A 19,074-nucleotide genomic window follows, 5' to 3' on the forward strand; every position below is an offset into this window, starting at 1 on the left:
TTATATATATAGTATATATATATATTAATGTATGTATATATATATATTATATATATATATATATATACATATATATATATTATATATATATATATATATATATATATTATATTATATATGTCTGTTATGAAGCAGTGAAGGGAAAGCAAATAGATACATTCTAACTCCCATGTAATAAAATACAGGTCATTTATGTTTTGTAAATAATACTGGGTTATCCATGGTTTCCATACAGGAATCTAAAAAAAGATAGGTATCTGAAGAAACCTAACTGATCAAATGAAAAAAAGTAATATACAGACCTCTAAAATCTTTTGAGTATCTCTCTTAAACTGGCCCTCCAAATCTAAAACCTTCTTCTGCATTCTTTCTGTTTCTTCTTTCCAAACACTGACTTCTACCAACAGCATCCTTTGCTTTGATTCTAATTCAGAGATAACGTTCTGTTGTTCCAGTGACTTCTGGTCAAAATCAGTGGATGCAGCTAACCTATGAAGTGTAAACTCATGACTATAGTAGATTCACATCAACCGTGCATTTGACGTCTAAATCAGTCCCTTATGACGCTCCTGATTAGCTGTTGATAAGCCAATCACAGGGCTGGAAACTCTCGGTCTGTCGAGAGAGTTCACATAGGCAGGATGTATGTTCCACCTCTCCTGAAAGATGTATCCCTCAGGAAAGGTGGAACATACATCCTGCTGAGAGACTGAAAGTTTCCAGCCCTGTGATTGGCTTATCAACAGCCAATCAGGAGCGTCGTAAGGGACTGGCCTAGACATCAAATTCACGGTTGATCTGAATCTACTATAGTATATGAAATGAATTAAGTACATCCTTGTATTGGAAACCTATATTCTCCAGTTACAATGAGCATTTATTTCTTGTATATCTACAACCTGGGAATTGTTTTAAATCATCAAGGTAGCTTTGCAAGCAATATCAGCATGCACTAATTTGTCTTTTTTGCCACTACAACAGTTCAGATTACCAGTTTATTATAAAAATATTAAAGCCATATAACTTGTGAATAAATTTACAATTGAAAATTAAGGCTGCATGAAATCTGACAGATAGATCAATCTAGATTTATATACAAACCTTTCTTTCAAAGTATCAACCTCACTTTTCAAGTCACTATTTTCTTTGGTAATACACAAAAGGTCTGCTTTCAGGTTACGTTCATTATCAGTGACTTCTACAATATCCCTACGATGTTCAAGTCTCCTCTCAGCCTGAAAAGAGAATAAGTTCCCTCTTATCTGTGGTAGATACTATCTTAAAAAATCATCAAACACAGACAACACAGAACCATACATATGCCCTACTGTACATGCTAAAGCTTAACACTTAATGGACAGATACACACATATGAATAGCAATGAGGAGTTATGGGTGGTGGACGGATTCACTCATGGTAAGCATCAATATTAAACACCATCCATTTGGGGGAATCGGGCCAGAAAGAGGTTCCATTACTTCTATAGCCCATAAATTCACTAATGGCAACTTTTAGATTGGCTCAGCTTGTTGATTCTAGGCAGCTCATGACTTAGGTTGTGTACTTAGTGTTTTTTTTTTATATTTGCTCATAAATATACCCAGGGGTTACTGTTGGTTTTAGTTCTTATCTTTTATGATAGTATGTCCTTTATAATTGTAACTTTGCAAAGAAAAGTGAAAAGAAACATTACAAAAAATGTGTAAAATCCCAAAAAAAGTTACTGAGTCTTCGATTTCAGTAAATTTTTATAAATATTTTACAATAAGTACACTCAGAATTTGTTACTGGTTTTAGTTATCATCTGTTTTGATATTTTGTGAGCTGTAATTATAATTTTACAAAATAAAATAAAATTATTGATTAGAAAAAACATGTTTAACTTGCAACTTCTCCTGGAAGGTAGGGGAATTTTTTCTTATTTTTTTCTTACACCATGTGCATTTGCATATCTTCCTCTTTCCATTGATGTGTTTTTTTCTTAAATTGGTTGATCTCAAGGTTTCCCTAACCTGGGGTGCTGCATATGTTTGAGCTTGGCTCTAAAGGGCTAATAAGAAAAAATTGAAAAATGAACAATATTTTATATTACTGGTGTTATGCAGTAGGTCTGTCTGTCTCTCTCTAAAAAAAATGGATTCTAGTGTTTTGGCTTAATTCCAATGAGACTGAAGAGCAATGAAAAAGAAACACTATTCGTTTCATCCCTCTAAAAAAGAAGAAAATGTAAATACAAACTGTACTGTTATACATTTTGCAAGTGTAAATTTTGCATACAGTACTTACCTTCTATTAAAGTTTATATCTTCATACCATTAGGTCTGATTGGCATTCAAAATAAAACAAAAATAATGCCTGGCTAACACCTTGGACTGTCTCTGTAGTAACTAAAGGGCTTAGCATACACTAACAGTTTGGGTGAGTAGTATTTTTTTTTCTCTTTTTCTCATTTATAACATAAGTACAGTAATTTTTCACTATCGTATGATGACTGAAATGCAAACAAACAGTGTTGTTATCCAATTCAGTTCAGTTGTTCGTAGCAAAAGAACTGTTTTTGTTCAATTAACTATGGCTGTAGCATTTAAACAACGATTATAATGTTAGTAATGATACTTTTATTATTCTCTTGTGCTTTAACTTAACTAGAAGATATGATAAATAAAGAGATGGAGTTAAAGAGGTTAGGAAGTGCATCTCAGAAGAGGAAGAGATATCAATGGAGATGAAAACTGACATTGTTAGACAATCTGAAAAGGTACTTTTTTTCCTCCCTCTCTCTAGGCTAAGTTGTAACTAAGTTCATCAAATCTGACATTGAAAATTTGTAGAACTACCGTGCAGACCATAGCAAAGGATTAAGCAAATGAAATTTCACATTTTTATTAGAGTTATTACATAATAATAGGGAAAAATATCTGCCATGACAATGTCTAAGGCGTCGTTAACCAGTCTAGGGCACCGTAATATGGATTCGGGTACCCGTAGACTTTTGAATTTCAGTTAGGGGCTATTTTTGGTCACCAATAAGCCCCAGGAATGGAACCTTGCTGGTAACAGGGGGCTGCCTGTATGTAGAGAGAAAATCCTTGAAATGTCACTCAACACTTACTTGTAGCTTAGCAATGGTGGAATTAAGCTGGGAAATCTGTTCTTGATACATATTATCTATGACTGCTGTCCTTTCTCTTGAAGATTTGATAACCTCTTGAATTTTCATATCACAAGCTTTTGTTACTTCTAAACGGGCAGTTGCAACCATTGCTTCAGTGATCTGTGTCTAAGTAAATATATGTAAATTACTATAAACAAATACTATGAAAAGTAAGTATGATATTGTTAAGATACAATAAAGTTTTGTACATACTTACCCGGCAGATATATACTTAGCTATAGACTCCGTCGTCCCGACAGAAATTCGAATTTCGCGGCACACCGCTGCAGGTAGGTCAGGTGATCTACCGCCCCTGCCGCTGGGTGGCAGGAATAGGAACGATTACCGTTCTAGAACCAGATTTTCTCTTCCACCATGTCTCCTGAGGGGAGGTTGGGTGGGCCATCAATCGTATATATCTGCCAGGTAAGTATGTACAAAACTTTATTGTATCTTAAACAATATCATTTTTGTACATGGAACTTACCCAGCAGATATATACTTAGCTGATTGACACACTTGGTGGTGGGAAAGAGACAACTATTTACTGAATAGACAGGTAAACAACATACGTTGTAGGTAATAAATAAATAAAACCCTTGGTTTCCTACTTGACCAGGCGGAAGCCTCCATGGCTAATGCCTAGGAATCTGCTTCGCCTCAAGAGCCTCAGCGAGGATGTGACCTATGGCTAAGAGTTCTTGTGGGTCTGTCGATGGGGTCTTATCCATTTACTCGACAGAGCCTCTTACATGACAATATGCCTATGCCTAGTGGCATAATTAAGGAGCACAACACCGATCCCGATCACCTGATCCTAACACGAGGGTTAGTGCTTAAGTTGAAAAGAGTTATCTCACAAACTCCTTTCAAACAACCCAAAGAAAAAACACGACGTTAAATAAAATTTAACTCACTAGTTAAGGATCAGTATCTGCTCCCTATCCCAGCAATGTATCCGCAGACACGTATCAACCAAGAGAGAAGGATCCCTCGAAGGTATCTTGACATCCTTCGGATAATGGGAAGTCAAACACAGAGTTGCATCTCCCGTATGTGACAGCTAATATGTCCTTATGACATATTGTTAGGGAAAAGAACAAGAATTCGGAAAAGCTCGCACTTCATGCGCTTTTAATTCTCAGCTGTTTGAAGGAATCATCAATGCACTTATCAAGTGCTTAGGAGATCACAATGTCTCAAAGAAGGCCAGGGCGTTCTTTGATATAGATCTCTTCTGGGTGAAGCCTGGAGCCTGGCTAGCGCTTGGCAGGCGCCTAGCGCCTGTCTAGCGCCCTCGCGCCTGGCTGGAGCCTTGCAGCGCCTGAATGGCGCCTAGAGCCTGGCTGGAGCCTCGCGCCTAGATGGCGCCTTGCGCCTGGCTGGGCGCCTTGCGCCTGGCTGGCGCCTCGCGGCCTGGCTGGTGCCTGATTGGCTCCTCCTTCCTGGCTAGCGCCTCGCGCCTGGCTGGAGCCTTGCGTCTGGCTGGTGCCTTGCGCCTGGAAGGCACCTGGAGCCTGGCAGAAGACTTCATGATTACTGTCTATGAGTCTGCATGCCTCAAGAGTTTCAGCGAGGTAGGGACCTATGACTGACAAACCCTTCTGGATCATGTCAATGGGGGCTAGCCCGCTTACACGACAGAGCCTTCTCGGATCGTGCCAATGGGGGCTGACCCACTTACATGGCAGAGCCTTACCTGTATCATATCAATGGGGACTAGCCCTCTTACATGACAGAGCTTTAGGTTTCTCTTTACTGGAAGGAGCCTTGCGTCTGGATGGATCCTCAATCCTGACTGGAGCCTAGCCTTGAAGGAGCCTGGCACCTGGATGGCGCCTGGCTGGCTTCTAGAGCCTGGCTGGCTCCTAGAGCCTGGCTGGCTCCTAGAGCCTGGCTGGCTCTTAGAGCCTGCCTGGCTCCTAGAGCCTGCCTGGCTCCTAGAGCCTGGCTGGCTCCTAGAGCCTGGCTGGCTCCTAGAGCCTGGCTGGCTCCTAGAGCCTGGCTGGCTCCTAGAGCCTGGCTGGCTCCTAGAGCCTGGCTGGCTCCATAGAGCCTGGTTGGCTCCTAGAGCCTGGCTGGCTCCTAGAGCCTGGCTGGCTCCTAGAGCCTGGCTGCTCCTAGAGCCTGGCTGGCTCCTAGAGCCTGGCTGGCGCCTCGCGCCTGGCTTGGCTCCTCCACACTTGCTGGAGCTTCGAGCTTGGAAGAGTCTCTAGGCTGTCTGACGATGTCCACATCGGACACTCTTATATCTGTCCGATTTGTTCGCCTCTGGCGCATTTGCGCCAGGTTGGAGGCCCGCTCCTTCTCAGTATCCGACCATGACAGAGTTCCTTGGAACTGTCCGCCTCTGGCGTTTGTTTTTTCGCCTGTAATTGGCATTTGGCGCTTGGCTGGCGCTACATTGTCCGAGAGTCCTGAACAACCACATAGTTTATCAGGAGACTGGAGAAGGGTGGAAGAAATTCTTCCCCTTTGAGCTTTTGGCCCCTGGCAAGGGGAGGTGATTTTTTAGTCAGCTACACCCAGTAGACGAACAGGATATCTAACAACACGAGAGAGAAGAGTCTTCCTCCGAGGAGAGGATCCTTCGTGAACCACTTCTTTTGCTAATGAGATCTCTTCTTACATGTTTGATGAGGTTCCTCGTTGCAGAATCTTCCCTATCCTTGCCCGAAGGAAGGGAAGGAGTCTGGAAGTCGAAGGAGACTCTGAGCTGAAATTGGGCGGAACCCTGATTTCTAGCTCTTATTGTATCCTTCTGAATACCTTCTGGGAAGCATTTTGAGCCCTCATCGCACCCCGAAGACTCTGTAGGCAAACGTTTAAACATCTCTTCTTCTGTAGATGAAAATGTAAGTACCCTGCCTGGGCAACTAAACTTCTCTCTGAAAGCGTTGCGTCAGGAATAGAGGGATTTATTTCTTTTGCCAGACATACTATGCTGGCAAGAACCCATTGCCGAGTCTCCATTGAATCTGATGCGAGATTCCAATGCACAAAAAAATTCACTGGTCTTCTTGGTCGTTTAGGGCTAAGAGAAACAAAGAATTCCTTCATAACTTCCTCAAAGAAGTCAGATGAGGAGCAGTTTCCATTTTGTCGGAACACGGAATCTGTGTGCCACAAAAAAAAAAAAAAAAAAAAAAAAATCCCCATTCGAAGTACATGATATAATCCTACTCTTGTCGTATTGGGGTATCGTATAAGATCCCGAAGATCTTAATCCTCTGTTATCTCTAATTTCCTTTGTAGAGACAGAGTATGGCCTTTAACTGCGTTCTTTGATAGCAGATATATACATAGGTGATTCTTCCCTCTGAAAGTGAAGAAAAAACCTCGCTATGTGGTTCACAGAGGTATCGGAAGAGGAACAGTTTCCTCATTCCCTAACACGATCTGCAGCAATTCTATGTCTTAGCCATGACTATTGTCATTTTACCTTGAAAACAAAAAACCTCTCATTCATGTCCACTTCTAGTCAGTCTGCACGCGGACGACTCAGAGTGGAGAGGTTTTATAGGTCTATTTATAATAGATTCTGATAGAATATCCAGATACTCTTGGAAAAGCCTTACGAAACATGCTGTGAGAAGAACGTGACTTCTGTGAATCCAACCTCTCTAAGGCCAAAATGAGGCATACATCCTCTCTTCCTTTGACGCCCAATTATCTTAATATCTGTTAAGAATTTATAACTAGGGGAAAAAAGGCTAAAGTTTATTCCCCTTCTTTAAATTTAAAGATGTCTTATATTGCTACCTCTCTTGGTTCGAGGAAAAAGAAGCAGTCTAAAGGAAGCCTGTTCGTCTTCTACCTTACAGAGATCTATGAAGAAGACTTTCCGCAGGTTCTCACAACTCTTTTCAATAAATGTTAGACATACGTTAACAGTTATTATCTTCGATCGAGAAGGTTCTCACGGACATGCAAAATCTTGCATCGAACCTCTTAAGGATCGTTACGTCCGTGTCTGTTCCCAAATAGGTTCTCTTTTGTTAACGCGAACCGGGGCGAAAAAAAAGATTCTCGATGCTCTTTGCGATATGAGAGAGTCGTGGGAATTGGCCTAAGTGAATTAAAATAAATCATTTCATCATTCCTTGTAAGCGACCCCCTTTTCGATTAAATGGTAACGAAATCAGAAACTAATCTTGCCGTACCGAGCCTGCTGTCCGAGAGGGCTACTGGACTCTTTAGGTTAATTAACTCGCTAAAACGAGAAAATATCTTGGATGGTGCTTCTGGCACAATTTGCGCCAGGCTGGCGCTTCCTTCTAGTTCTTTTTAGGTTATGTGCCATAACATCTATGCCTTTATGGTACCCGACATCCTTCACATGTTAATTCCGTTCTTAGTGGGAAAAAACTTTTATATACGTAGTATAGTCCATTCAGGGAAACAACTTCTGCCACTAAGAGAAAGTTTCCCATCCGACTCACCCAACTTCTCTTGAGCAATATCCGAATTTAAAAAGGTTGTGTGCGTTTCTCGAAAGGATGAGAGAATTAATATATCGACGCGCTGCCGTATTAGAATCCTTTATAATACTGTCACATTGTGGTAAACAGCATTAATCTAGGAAACTTTTTGTAAGGTATACTAGGAATTCTGTAGTTAACCTCGGTATGTGCATAAGACTTGACCATACCGTAGTCTTAAAGTGAATTCTCTACTACATTTCAGCTTCTCACTATCATGTACTCTAATAAGCCATGCTTTCGTAAGCATGAGAGCATTATACAATATAGAGTTTCGCTGCGTTAGAATCCTTTAAAAATGTTACCTACGGTAAACAGCATTGAAATGTAATATCTTTCTTATTGAAAGCTTCTTAGCAAAAGGCAGACAATATTTTATTTATGTTTGCTTAACTATCCCCTCAATCCGAGGCTAAAACCACGATTGTAGGGGAGAGACACGGTTATTCATTCCATTCCGCAGGAGAGAGACATGTTACCGCCCACTCATGACCGACACCTACATGATACTGCGTTGGTGTCTAAGCGATAGCAGTCTCGTTAGCCGACTGGCCTTACTCTTCCAGAGTTGCCAGCTACTCCATTTAATAAAGGCATCTTATAACATTATTATCGAACTTCAGGAAGTTCTTATAATGCATATCTAAGCGAAACAAGACTTCGATAAATCTAGAAGCTAAGTAGGTGTTGTCTTAACAATCCCTTTAAGCGTAGTCCTTCCTAGGAAATTCCTGGAAGGATACTGGTAATTGAGTTTGCTCAGCAAAGAAGTAACTACGGTATGTGCTTATGATTTGCCGTATCGTATTCTCATACAGCAGATACTCTACTACCTTCTTTCCCTGCCGAGGCAGATAGAGAAAGGATATTCTGGCGCCTGGATCCTTGCACCTAGCGCCTGGAATGTTCGGCCGCGCGCCGTGGAATGTTTCCGTCAGCGCTAGGAAAAGGAGACTCGCTCCTGGAACGTTCCGCTTGCGTGGAAGGTCCCGTGCGCCCTGACAGTTCCGAGCGCCTACTAGACCACTTTTTAGAAAGAGCCTCTTGCCCGGAAACGTTCAATGGAAGGATCGTTCTGATTGCCACTCTACTGTAAGGCTCCTTGCTCTAGCCGTTTGTTTTTCTGGCGCAATTTGCGCCAGGCTGGCGCTTCGTCTCTTTGAAGGCGACCTTGCGCCAAGAAAAATTTTCTAGAAACGCGGCTCGCGTTTGGTTGTAGGACAACGCGGCTCGCGCTAGTCTGTTAGCTGGAACGCGCCTCGCTGCTGGCTATAGGAACGTACCTCACGCTAGCTTGCTGGAACGCGGCTTCCTGGCAGCGGCTGGCTCTTGCTCAGTGTTCTCTTAGTTTTCAGAGAACGCGCTAGATCACTCCAAACATACATTCTTCGTCTTTTCGGATGTAAGATGAAGAGACGCACTTTTTTAAGGATGCCTTATCAATGGCTATCCTTAGGCAGTCTGGGACGTTCTACAGAACCTGCCGAGGGGACGCCTGACCGGTGGGGGTTCTCCCTAACCTTCCTGCGGCTGTCGACTTTCCTCCTCCACTGGGTCTGGGAGTTTGGAAGAGGTCTAGGCCTGGAAGCGCTACGGAGCCGATCAGACGCACCCTCCACTGCACTGGGAACACTATATTCACTTCTTACCTTTTTAGAGCTCGCCTTTTGAGCTCCATCCATTTATCTTCAAATTTGCACATATGAATTTGTAGATTCTGTGGAGTAAGAAGGTGATGAGGATGCAACAACTACTAGAATTGTCAATACTCTAACTGCTCGTTAGTACGAGAGCTCTTAAAGCTTCTAAGGAAGCGTATCTAGTTATATGCTTTCTGACTTCCTAAAGTAGGAAGTTAGATCTTATATTTCCTTCATCAAGTTCTAACACTTATACACGTATTAGTGAAAAAAAAAAAAATCAATATTTCCCTTATTGCAAAATATAAGTTGTCTACCGAAAAATTCGGTAGTTTCACGTAATATATTCTTCGAAATTTCGAAGCCAAATTCATTAAAAAGTTAATAAAAGCGTATGCCAAACCAAAGACCCAGTACTTCCCTGCAGAAGACAGCCCAGAAGGTCGATGGCGATGAAAAAACGAAAATCAAGTCAGGAGGTAGCAACAACGTATGTTGACACTACCGCGACAGAGAAAATCTGGTTTCTAGAACGGTAATCGTTCCTATTCTGCCACCCAGCGGCAGGGGCGGTAGATCACCTGACCTACCTGCAGCGTGTGCCGCGAAATTCGAATTTCTGTCGGGGACGACGGAGTCTATAGCTAAGTATATATCTGCTGGGTAAGTTCCATGTACAAAAATATAATTTAATTACTTCTATTGTTCTAAATGTACTAAGCAAGTGTACTACAATAATCCAAGAATAATAGTTATGTTAGCTCGAAAAACACTACTGTACATAGTTATTATGATACATTATCCAAAATAGGGAAAAATAAGAATAACTAATTTGGATGAAAAGTTACTTAAGTACAAGAGAAATGAGCATATAAACTATGAATTCTGTGAGCAAAATCCAAAGGTATATATACATCAAAACAGACACTAGGATTGACTTTACTGATACCAAGTGAAACTGTTCTTCTTGGCAGTGTTTTTGAGAAACACTGAAGTTAGATACTATACATACTGTGAACTGGAGACAATGACGATGAGGTAATAAAACAATGTTTACCTTATAATAACCAGGAACTGAAAAATTCCGGCATTTGCTGAAATTACCCACTCATCCAGTGTGTATGTAAAACTCTAACTTAACAGATATGAAATTAGAAAAGTTGATAGTTTTTAACACTCAACAAAAAAGAATGAGAGTAATATACTCAGCAGATAGATACATGAATGACAAATACTTTATCATGTGGAAAGAGTACAAAAAACCAATCATCTGGAAATGAATAGTACTGAGCACTGTGTAAAAGGTAAGACACAATGCATGACTCAGTTTACCCAAAAAGGGACATTTTGTACCCAGATAGCCTACAAACTCAGCTAAATAAAACTACAGGGATTCTTCTTCTGAAAAGTTTCTCTTACTTGCATGGGTGTATATGTACAATAATGTGTTTGCAGGTGAATAATTTCTTCATATGTCAATAATCTAACACAGTTCCACTCACTTTTTTTTCAGCTTCAAGTTGTAATAAAGACAAAGTTTCTGCGTGTGTTTCATTCTGCTGTTTGATTTTATTCTGGAAGTGATCATTTTGCTGCAACCTTTCTCTCTCCGAATTTTCAAGCTTTTTTCCCAATTCCTCTACCACCTGTTAAAAAATGAGTTTACATTTGAAATTGCTGATCTAATATGCCAGATGATTTATACGTATGAGCTACTGATAAAAAAAAAAATCTACATACAATGAGAACTTACCTTCCTAAATAAGTTATTTTTAATGAGCAGTGACTATAAAAACATTTACCTACAGTGCTAGTGGGATCTCCTGGATGTTGCTACATTATATTACATATAAAATTTCAGACATTCATAGGAAGTACAGACCATAATCACAGTGAACCTCGACATGGTCAACTCGGAACATTATTAGATTATCTTATTTATTTATTTATTTATATATACATATACGTATAATTTTTTTTGGGGGGAAGAGGTAGCAGACTGAGATGCCTATCAGGAAATTATATCCGCAATATGCAAATCTGTGACTTCTTACTTACTAGTTTTACTCATGTATCTACCACATTTTTTGAGGCTTCATCCCTATACAAGGGATGGGGAATGAAGTTTAACTCACAAAACTTGAAGTATGCTTATGGCAGGTCTACCACAGTGGATTCCCCAATCTCCAGTCTTTTCACTAACGATGTTCTTTTAACAATACTAGTACATATGCAACATTAGGTGTCCTTGACTGCTAATTCCCTTTTGAGACATATATCCAGTCTATCTTTTCTTGAAAGAGAACAAAAAATGGTGAACTTGATAAATTGGGAGTAACTTTATATGGCTGGATTTTATCCTACAGTGTGGTCTTCAGCAGCTGGACTCACATCTTAAAATGATATTGTTATGATACAATAAAGTTTGTTCATACTTACTGGCAGATATATATATAGCTGTATTTTCTGAAGTCCGACAGAAATTCAAAAACTTCCGGCACACACAGTGGTCGGCCAGGTGGTTAGTACCCATTCCCGCCGCTGGAAGGCGGGGGTATCAGGAACCAGTCCCATTTTCTATTCATAATTTTTATTTCCATGTCCCCTGAGGGGAGGTGGGTGGGTACTTAAATATATATCTGCCAAGGTAAGTATGAACAAACTTTATTGTATCATAACAATATCATTTTGTTCATGAAACTTACCTGTCAGATATATATATAGCTGAATCCCACCGTTGGAGGTGGGAAGGGACAGAATAGAAGGATTTTGGGAAACAAATGCATGCAGATGATTTACATCTTGGTTCCACCTGTTAGCATAGCTGGCTTTGTGGTTATTGCCACGCAAGTCTGCTTGTGCTACTAGAGTTGCCAGCGAGGTAGAGACCTATATAGCTGGTGCACTCCAGATGATCTGTCAACAGGGGCGAGACCACGACGTGACTAGACCATATTGACCATACCATGAGGGCTAAGAAGTAATATAAATATATATATAAAAATATATATCACCACCTGACCAACCTAGCAAAGTTAAGGTGTGTTAACTAAGGCTTAAGAGTTAAGAAGTCACCGTTGTCGACGACTCAACTACTAAATTAAGAGCTCTTCCTAACCATTTTTCTACAGGATAGGATGAGTGGTACTACTTGCCCCCAAGATTGTGTCTGCAGACACGTATGGCCCTAGCGAGCAGCAGATCTCATATGCCATCTTCACATCTCGCAGGGAGTGTGAATTGAACACAGAGTTGCTTCGCTAAAACATGGTACTCAGGATGTTGCTGAGTGCCATGCTCTGTTGAAATGCTTCCGAGGCCGCGCCCTCACTGTGAGCATTCAAATCAAAAGATTTCAAATCTTTGTGCCAACACAATGAAGGAGCTTTTATTTTTTGAAAGAACTCCTTAACAATAAAAGCCAGGTGTTCTTCGATATGGGCAAGTCTGGTCTTGTTTTTCGGAACACTGCAGATTGTCCGTACGACTTCGACTTTCTTGAGTTTTATGTAGATAAAACTTGAGAGACCTGACAGGGCACAGGACTCTCTCTGGCTCCTGCCCAATAACTTGTGCCATCCTTGATTCCAAGCTCCTGGCCCAAGAACAAGACGGGTTTCCATTCTTAGGCCACAACGGAAGGCTTAGAGAACGCACCGCCTTGTGTTCTCTAATGCCAAAACTTCTGACGTTGGCTGAAAACCTCACTAACCCTCTTTGTCGTATCTAGGGTGGTTAGAAAAGGGCCTTCCTGATCACGTGCAAGAAGTTAACAGGTAGGAGATGTTCGAATGCTTTGACATCAAGAACTTCAGACTATGTCTAAGTTCCATATTGAAAGCTTCGATCTGGACATGCACAGTCAGTCAGTCTGTACTAAAGTCAGGTGACCGACCAGTTGACCAGTCAGACGCATCAAGGACAGCAAGGCTGTACCCTGAAGACCATAAGGCAACTATTCTTCGCTGAAGGATGAGTGTCTGGACTGCCTGGGCGATTCAAGCTAAGCAAACCTTGGGGTATGAACGCAACCCAACGTCGTTAGCGAATCAACTCCTGAGCCATCCCTGACTCGAGCTTCTGGTGCCAGGAGAAAGGAGCGAGGAGCAAAAAGGCGATTCAGTCCCGAAGGACGAATGCCTGACAGTCCAACCTGGTCTCATGTTAAACGATCATCGGGGGTGTGTAAACGCAACCGACTTCGTCAACAAGAAACTCAGGGCTACTATGTGTCTCCTGATCTCGCACGAGTGTCTGACTCCGAGAAAACAGGTGAGACAAAAAGTAGATGGTGAGCGAGTTTCGAGATTCCACAGAACTCAAAGATCGTGAAGGGCTTGTTGTTTGACAGAAGCAAATCTCTGAGCCCAAAGGCCGTCAACAACATATTTGCGTATTCTTTAATAGTTGTGACTGCCAGCTTATCCATTCTTCAAAACGGAAAGGGAAGACGGCAATCTTATGCTGTCAACATCTCGATAGTCTGAACGTAGTCAGACTCAGAGCGGAGAGGTTATAGGTACCTTTCGTGTTAAAGTAGACCGACTCTCTCGGAAAAGGTCCTTGGAAGGACGTGACCTCTGTGAATCTAGGATCTTGAAGGCCAACATGGGGCGATTAGCGTCATTGTCGCTCCCTGTGATGGTATAAATCATCTTATTACATTTCCTAAGCGTTTGAAAAAGGGGAAAAGAGACTAAACATCCATCCCTGTTCAATATCATAGCGAAGAGATGTATGAAAGGACGTCCCTAAAAGTCTCCATAACTCTCAACATACTTCTAAAGAAAGATTCCACTCGGAAGTCAGTAGTTGCTGCCGTCGATCGAGACGATTCGTACGGACTTTTGCAATCCTGTAACGAACCTCTAGACGATCGTTACATTCTACGTCTGTTGTTATAATAGGCTCTTTCTCGTAACCCGAACAGGGACCGAGAGAAGATACTTCCTAAGATATGAGAGAGCTGTGGAAGATCAGAGTTGATATGGACCACTGGTTCCAAAAACTCGTTTCCAGGACTGGAGGACGACAGAATTGCTTCCACTTCTTTCAGATTATGATCCAGGACATCTGAAACCCTCTCCAGATGTCCGCACCTTCTTTCTATCACCTCAAGTGATACTTAACGCACCGAGAGATGTTCAGAATCATTCTTAGATCTTTAATAAAATTTCAGTTTCCCCGGTAGGAAAAAACTGTAGAGGGTCTGAATTGCAGTCTATTCAGGGAAACAAACTTCTTTTAGAAGGAAAATGGTCCCCAGCAAGCTCATCCATTTCCCCCCCTCACAGTATGTTTACTTCCTAAAAAGGCTGCGCTTTGCCTAAGCAGGAGAGCATATAATAGTGAAATGTTGCGGTAGACTCGTAGTCCTATACGTGCGGTAACGAGCACCAAACCGAGTAAGAGATATCTCTGAGAACATGTAAGGCAAAACGAATGCAATGTTTATTCATTCATGTAAGAAATCCCCTCAATCTTAGGCTAAAGTCCGTGATTGTAGGGCAGAGATACAGTTAGTCAGTCAATCCCGCAGGAGAGAGAGAGACGTAACTGCCAGCACAGAGATACGGTTAGTCAGTCAATCCCGCAGGAGAGAGAGACGTTAACCTACAGCGCATGACAGCGAACGAGCTGTGTACTGCCTCGTTTGGACTGGCGGAGAGGACAGTGACAGCAGCAGCTTACAATCGTCGTCTCTTAACTTTATGCCTGGGTTGCCAGCTACCCTATTCTACGAAGAAATAGGTCCGTAATTTTTAGCATAAAGAGACTCTCAAGCTGGTATATTTAAGCGAAACAGAAAAACGTAATATATAGATGCGTTTGTGTCGTCATAACACTACCATACAACGGTAAAAGATAAATCGGAAACTCCTGGAAGGCTGCAGGGAGTAACGATTAAATGTCCTAAATTAATAGACAATAGACCTCTCGGTTGCCATCCGAAGAGGTAACTACAGCAAGCGTATATGACTTGAGCCAACCAGTAGTAAAATAACGCAAGGCAAAATATGATATTATATTGCAATAAAGTTTTTTCATACTTACCTGGCAGACATATATACTATAGCTGAATTCGGAAATACAGCTACATACATATCTGACAGGCAAGTTTTCATAAACAAAACTCAAGAGAATTGAAGCGGGACAGCTCAAGCTTCTTATGTTATTGGACATAAGCGTTCATTGACGTAGTCTACAAGTCTATTTCTTGTACGAGTCTGCGAATGATGAATGAGAGCTCTTCCGAATCTTGTCAATAAGAGCTTATCCGCTTACGCAATATAAAGTTAATGAGAAGTTTGTCAATGAGAACTAACCCATTTACGGGACAAAGAGATAATTTGTCAATGAGGGGATACCCACTTACTTGACAAAACGATAGTTATTCAATTGGTCAATGGGGGAAAGTTCCACTGAATTGACAAAACGTAATCCAGGAAGTCGAGCATTTTATTTTCGATTCCCGTCTCAAACGAGGAAGGGGCAAGAATCCTGTAAGAGACGGCTTACGACAGGTAGAACGACGATGTTCAATTCGGCAGCGTAAGTCCCGACTAGGAACTAACAAAATCTATCATCTGAAAAGCCCTTTCAGATGGGCTAAAAAGCTTGCAAAATTATCCTGGGAAGAGGAAGAAACTCTCCAACCAGCTTCCTCTCCCGTATCAAAATTTATTGGCAGTATGGCAAAGGAAGTCCTGTCTTGCGCTTTCCTCCTTTTGATGAGTGCCTTTGCAAGAATCCTACTGAACGTTGCCGAGAGTCCTGACGTGCAGGACGTCGAGCTTTTACATAACCCATAGCTGCCTTACCGCAAAGTCTTGACTGCGGTAGAGCAAAAGAGATCTTTCCTTGAGCTTTCCATAACTCCATCCAATCCTGGACTTAACGAAAAGCAATATTACTGACAAAGACCTCTATAATTCACGAAACCCGTGGTCTTGCTGGGTTTCGAAAACGAAGTTGCCTTTTCACTTTAAGCTTCCTCCGAAGCACTGCTTACTTCACATTCTTCGCAGGCGATGTAGAAGGGATCACCGAAGTTAGGTAAAACTCTTTAGGCCCAAATCAGCTTGAAGACTTCAACAGAAACGTTCAGCCAGGCGACACAATAGGCGTGCCGCGCTCGGCGTCCACTGACTACAGCGAGGCACGCTCGTCGTCCATTGGCGAGCAGCGAGCACTTCTCGGCGCGCCCGCCCGCGTCGGCGTCCACTGGCGAGCAGCGGGGGAGCACTCTCTGCGCGCCGCTCGCGCTCGGTATCCACTTGGCGTGCGCTCGGCCTCGGCGTCTACTGGTGCGCGCTTGGCGTGCACACCCAGCTGCGCGAGCGCCTGGCGTCCATCCGAACGTCCCGTCCAAGCCGAGCGTCAAAAAAAAACGTGCAGAAAAGCGTCACGCTCCTGACAGGCGTCAATGCAAGCGAAACTGCCTTCAGGGAAGAGCATTAGACATCTCGGAGAGAAAACCGACTGCACGAAGCAGTCTCAGGTGAAGGGTTGATCGTGTGAGAATACGCGGGGCCAGGGAACGCCTTCTTATTCTCACAGCAACAAAGCTAGGACGTCCGCGCTCAAAAGCGTCCTGCTAATATGACTTGCTTTCCCTTTTCTCGGTGGAAAGACGTACACGAGTTCAGGCGACGTTCGCCTTCTTACTTCTCACTGCAACGCATGACGAGAGAGAGAGAGAGAGGACGTGAAACGTCCTCTTCTATAAAGCTTCTATTTAGAGGGCGCGAGTCCTTCCGAAAGCTCCAAACCCTGCGCAGGGAGGACGCTTCGGAGGACGAGAAGCAATCCTTCAGGATTCGTGCACGCCACTTTTGGCAAGCCTGGGACGTAACTTCAAGGTCATGCCGAAGGCACGTCAGATCGGTGGGAGTCCTCGTAACCCTCCTTCGGCTTTCGACATGCTCTCTCCCTGTTCCTGGGAGTCAAGCAGAGGTCCCGGCCTAGAGGCAAAATAAGGCCGAACTGACGCACCCTCCACTACACAAGGGGCACTGTCACTGCACTTAGCCACTTCACTTTTGCTCTCCAAAGCCAGCACTTTCGATTCTAAGTTACAAATCGATAGAGTATCAGAGAAAGGTCAATACCCTCTACAGAAACTGTTTAGGGCCCGAAGGCAACATTACAGGGTTAGGAGTAACAACTACAGAAGTAGCACTTTTCACCACAATGATAGGAGAGCGAGCACCTTAGATTCCAAGATACAGATGGAATCTATAACGTAAAGGGCATTACCTCACGAGACATATTTATAGCCCGTAGGCCATACTACAGGGTTAGGCAAAATAGTCTACAGGTAGGTTAGCCTACCCTGACTTTGTTTACTGATTAATTGCGTACATATGAATCATACGTCTTCCTTATGGAATTAGACAAAGTCTCACACTCCTTACATGACAAATCTCAACAAAGAAGCAAGACACATAGCCCTCGTGCATATCGAGTGCGGAACTACCGAAGCTTTCGGTAGCCACACCCTATCTTAGCAGGACAACACCGCCCTCTGAAACTAGCCTAACTAGATTCAGATATACAAAAATGAATCATATTCAAAACAATTTAAGATAGCGTATGCCTAGCCACAAATCCAAGTCAATAAATCAAAAGACAATTAGGATATTTAGCGGCCATGAAGTTTCCAAAATCCTAAGACGGAGGTACTGAAACAGGTGTTTCCAGCACCGGCGACAGAAAAATTATGAATAGAAAATGGGACTGGTTCCTGATACCCGCCTCCCAGCGGCGGGAATGGGTACTAACCACCTGGCCGACCACTGTGTGTGCCGGAAGTTTTTGAATTTCTGTCGGACTTCAGAAAATACAGCTATATATATATCTGACAGGTAAGTTTCATGAACAAATTAAAGGATATAATCTTGAATTCAATTAAATTTCTTGTCATATAAAACTGCTCATGATTCTGATAATTCTTAGTTTTCATATCATGACACATATAGATAAACATCAATGTTAAAACTAGGCGAAACACTTTAAAGATTTTAAGCACTATTATCTACTTCATTCAGGAGAAAGGGGTCCAAATGATAATAAGACAGACTTTCACTGCACTGTGCTCCAGCTGACCACATGGAAATAAGAGGCAATTTAGTTAGGTGAATCTCACACTGCAGCTAGGTTTGGTAAGCCAAGTGACAAACTCTTCACCCATTTTTAGAATGGAGTGCTTGGTTAACCAAAATGAAGTGTTAGACCACATCTTGCAAAAATAATATGAGAACAAAGAACAATTTTGACATTAAACTTTATACAGATCTGTACTAGAGTTCTTCAAGCTAGGTTACATGAAACTGTAAGGCTGACGGTATTCTCAAACCAGGAAAGCACCACATTCCCCTCTGAAATGTTTTGGCACTCACACGAGATTCCAACATTTTCAGGATTCTTGCTGATGGTGGATTCCAACAAGGAGAGTGCCACATTCCAAAACTTCAGCCAGCAGAGAAAAATCCCACTTCATCCATCACCCCAAATGTTTTGCATATTAAATGCTACCAAAAACTGAGGAAAATCTGTTTTACACCAACACAAACAAAAACCACTCTTAGTGAAACATCTTGACAGATGCTAGATTTATGGGGCAAGATAACTCAAGCTTTGACATAACAGATGAAAGTACTGATGGCATCACTTCTTCCTATTCTACAGCAACACTACAATATCTATACTAATAATAAAATCCAAGAGGATCTTGTTTGTCCTCTCCTGGGTGACAGTAGGGGAGACATGACACAGCCACTCTCCCCCTGCAAACTG

At 42.2% G+C, this 19,074-nt stretch overlaps 1 protein-coding gene across 7 annotated transcripts in view; it reads right to left on the reverse strand.

The window, feature by feature from the left end:
- Positions 1-19,074, reverse strand: part of LOC135214842 (cingulin-like) — a 478,670-nt gene that overhangs the window by 34,477 nt on the left and 425,119 nt on the right. For all 7 annotated transcript variants that reach the window (XM_064249249.1, XM_064249254.1, XM_064249255.1 and 4 more), the window contains exons 3-6: positions 10,779-10,922; positions 3,114-3,281; positions 1,102-1,235; positions 303-489 (exon numbers count right to left, since the gene is read on the reverse strand). In XM_064249249.1, coding sequence (XP_064105319.1) covers positions 303-489; positions 1,102-1,235; positions 3,114-3,281; positions 10,779-10,922 — 633 coding nt within the window. The remainder of the gene's footprint in view (positions 1-302; positions 490-1,101; positions 1,236-3,113; positions 3,282-10,778; positions 10,923-19,074) is intronic.

Source organism: Macrobrachium nipponense, chromosome 46 (assembly GCF_015104395.2).
Source record: "Macrobrachium nipponense isolate FS-2020 chromosome 46, ASM1510439v2, whole genome shotgun sequence".
NCBI classification, from domain to species: Eukaryota; Metazoa; Arthropoda; class Malacostraca; order Decapoda; family Palaemonidae; genus Macrobrachium; species Macrobrachium nipponense.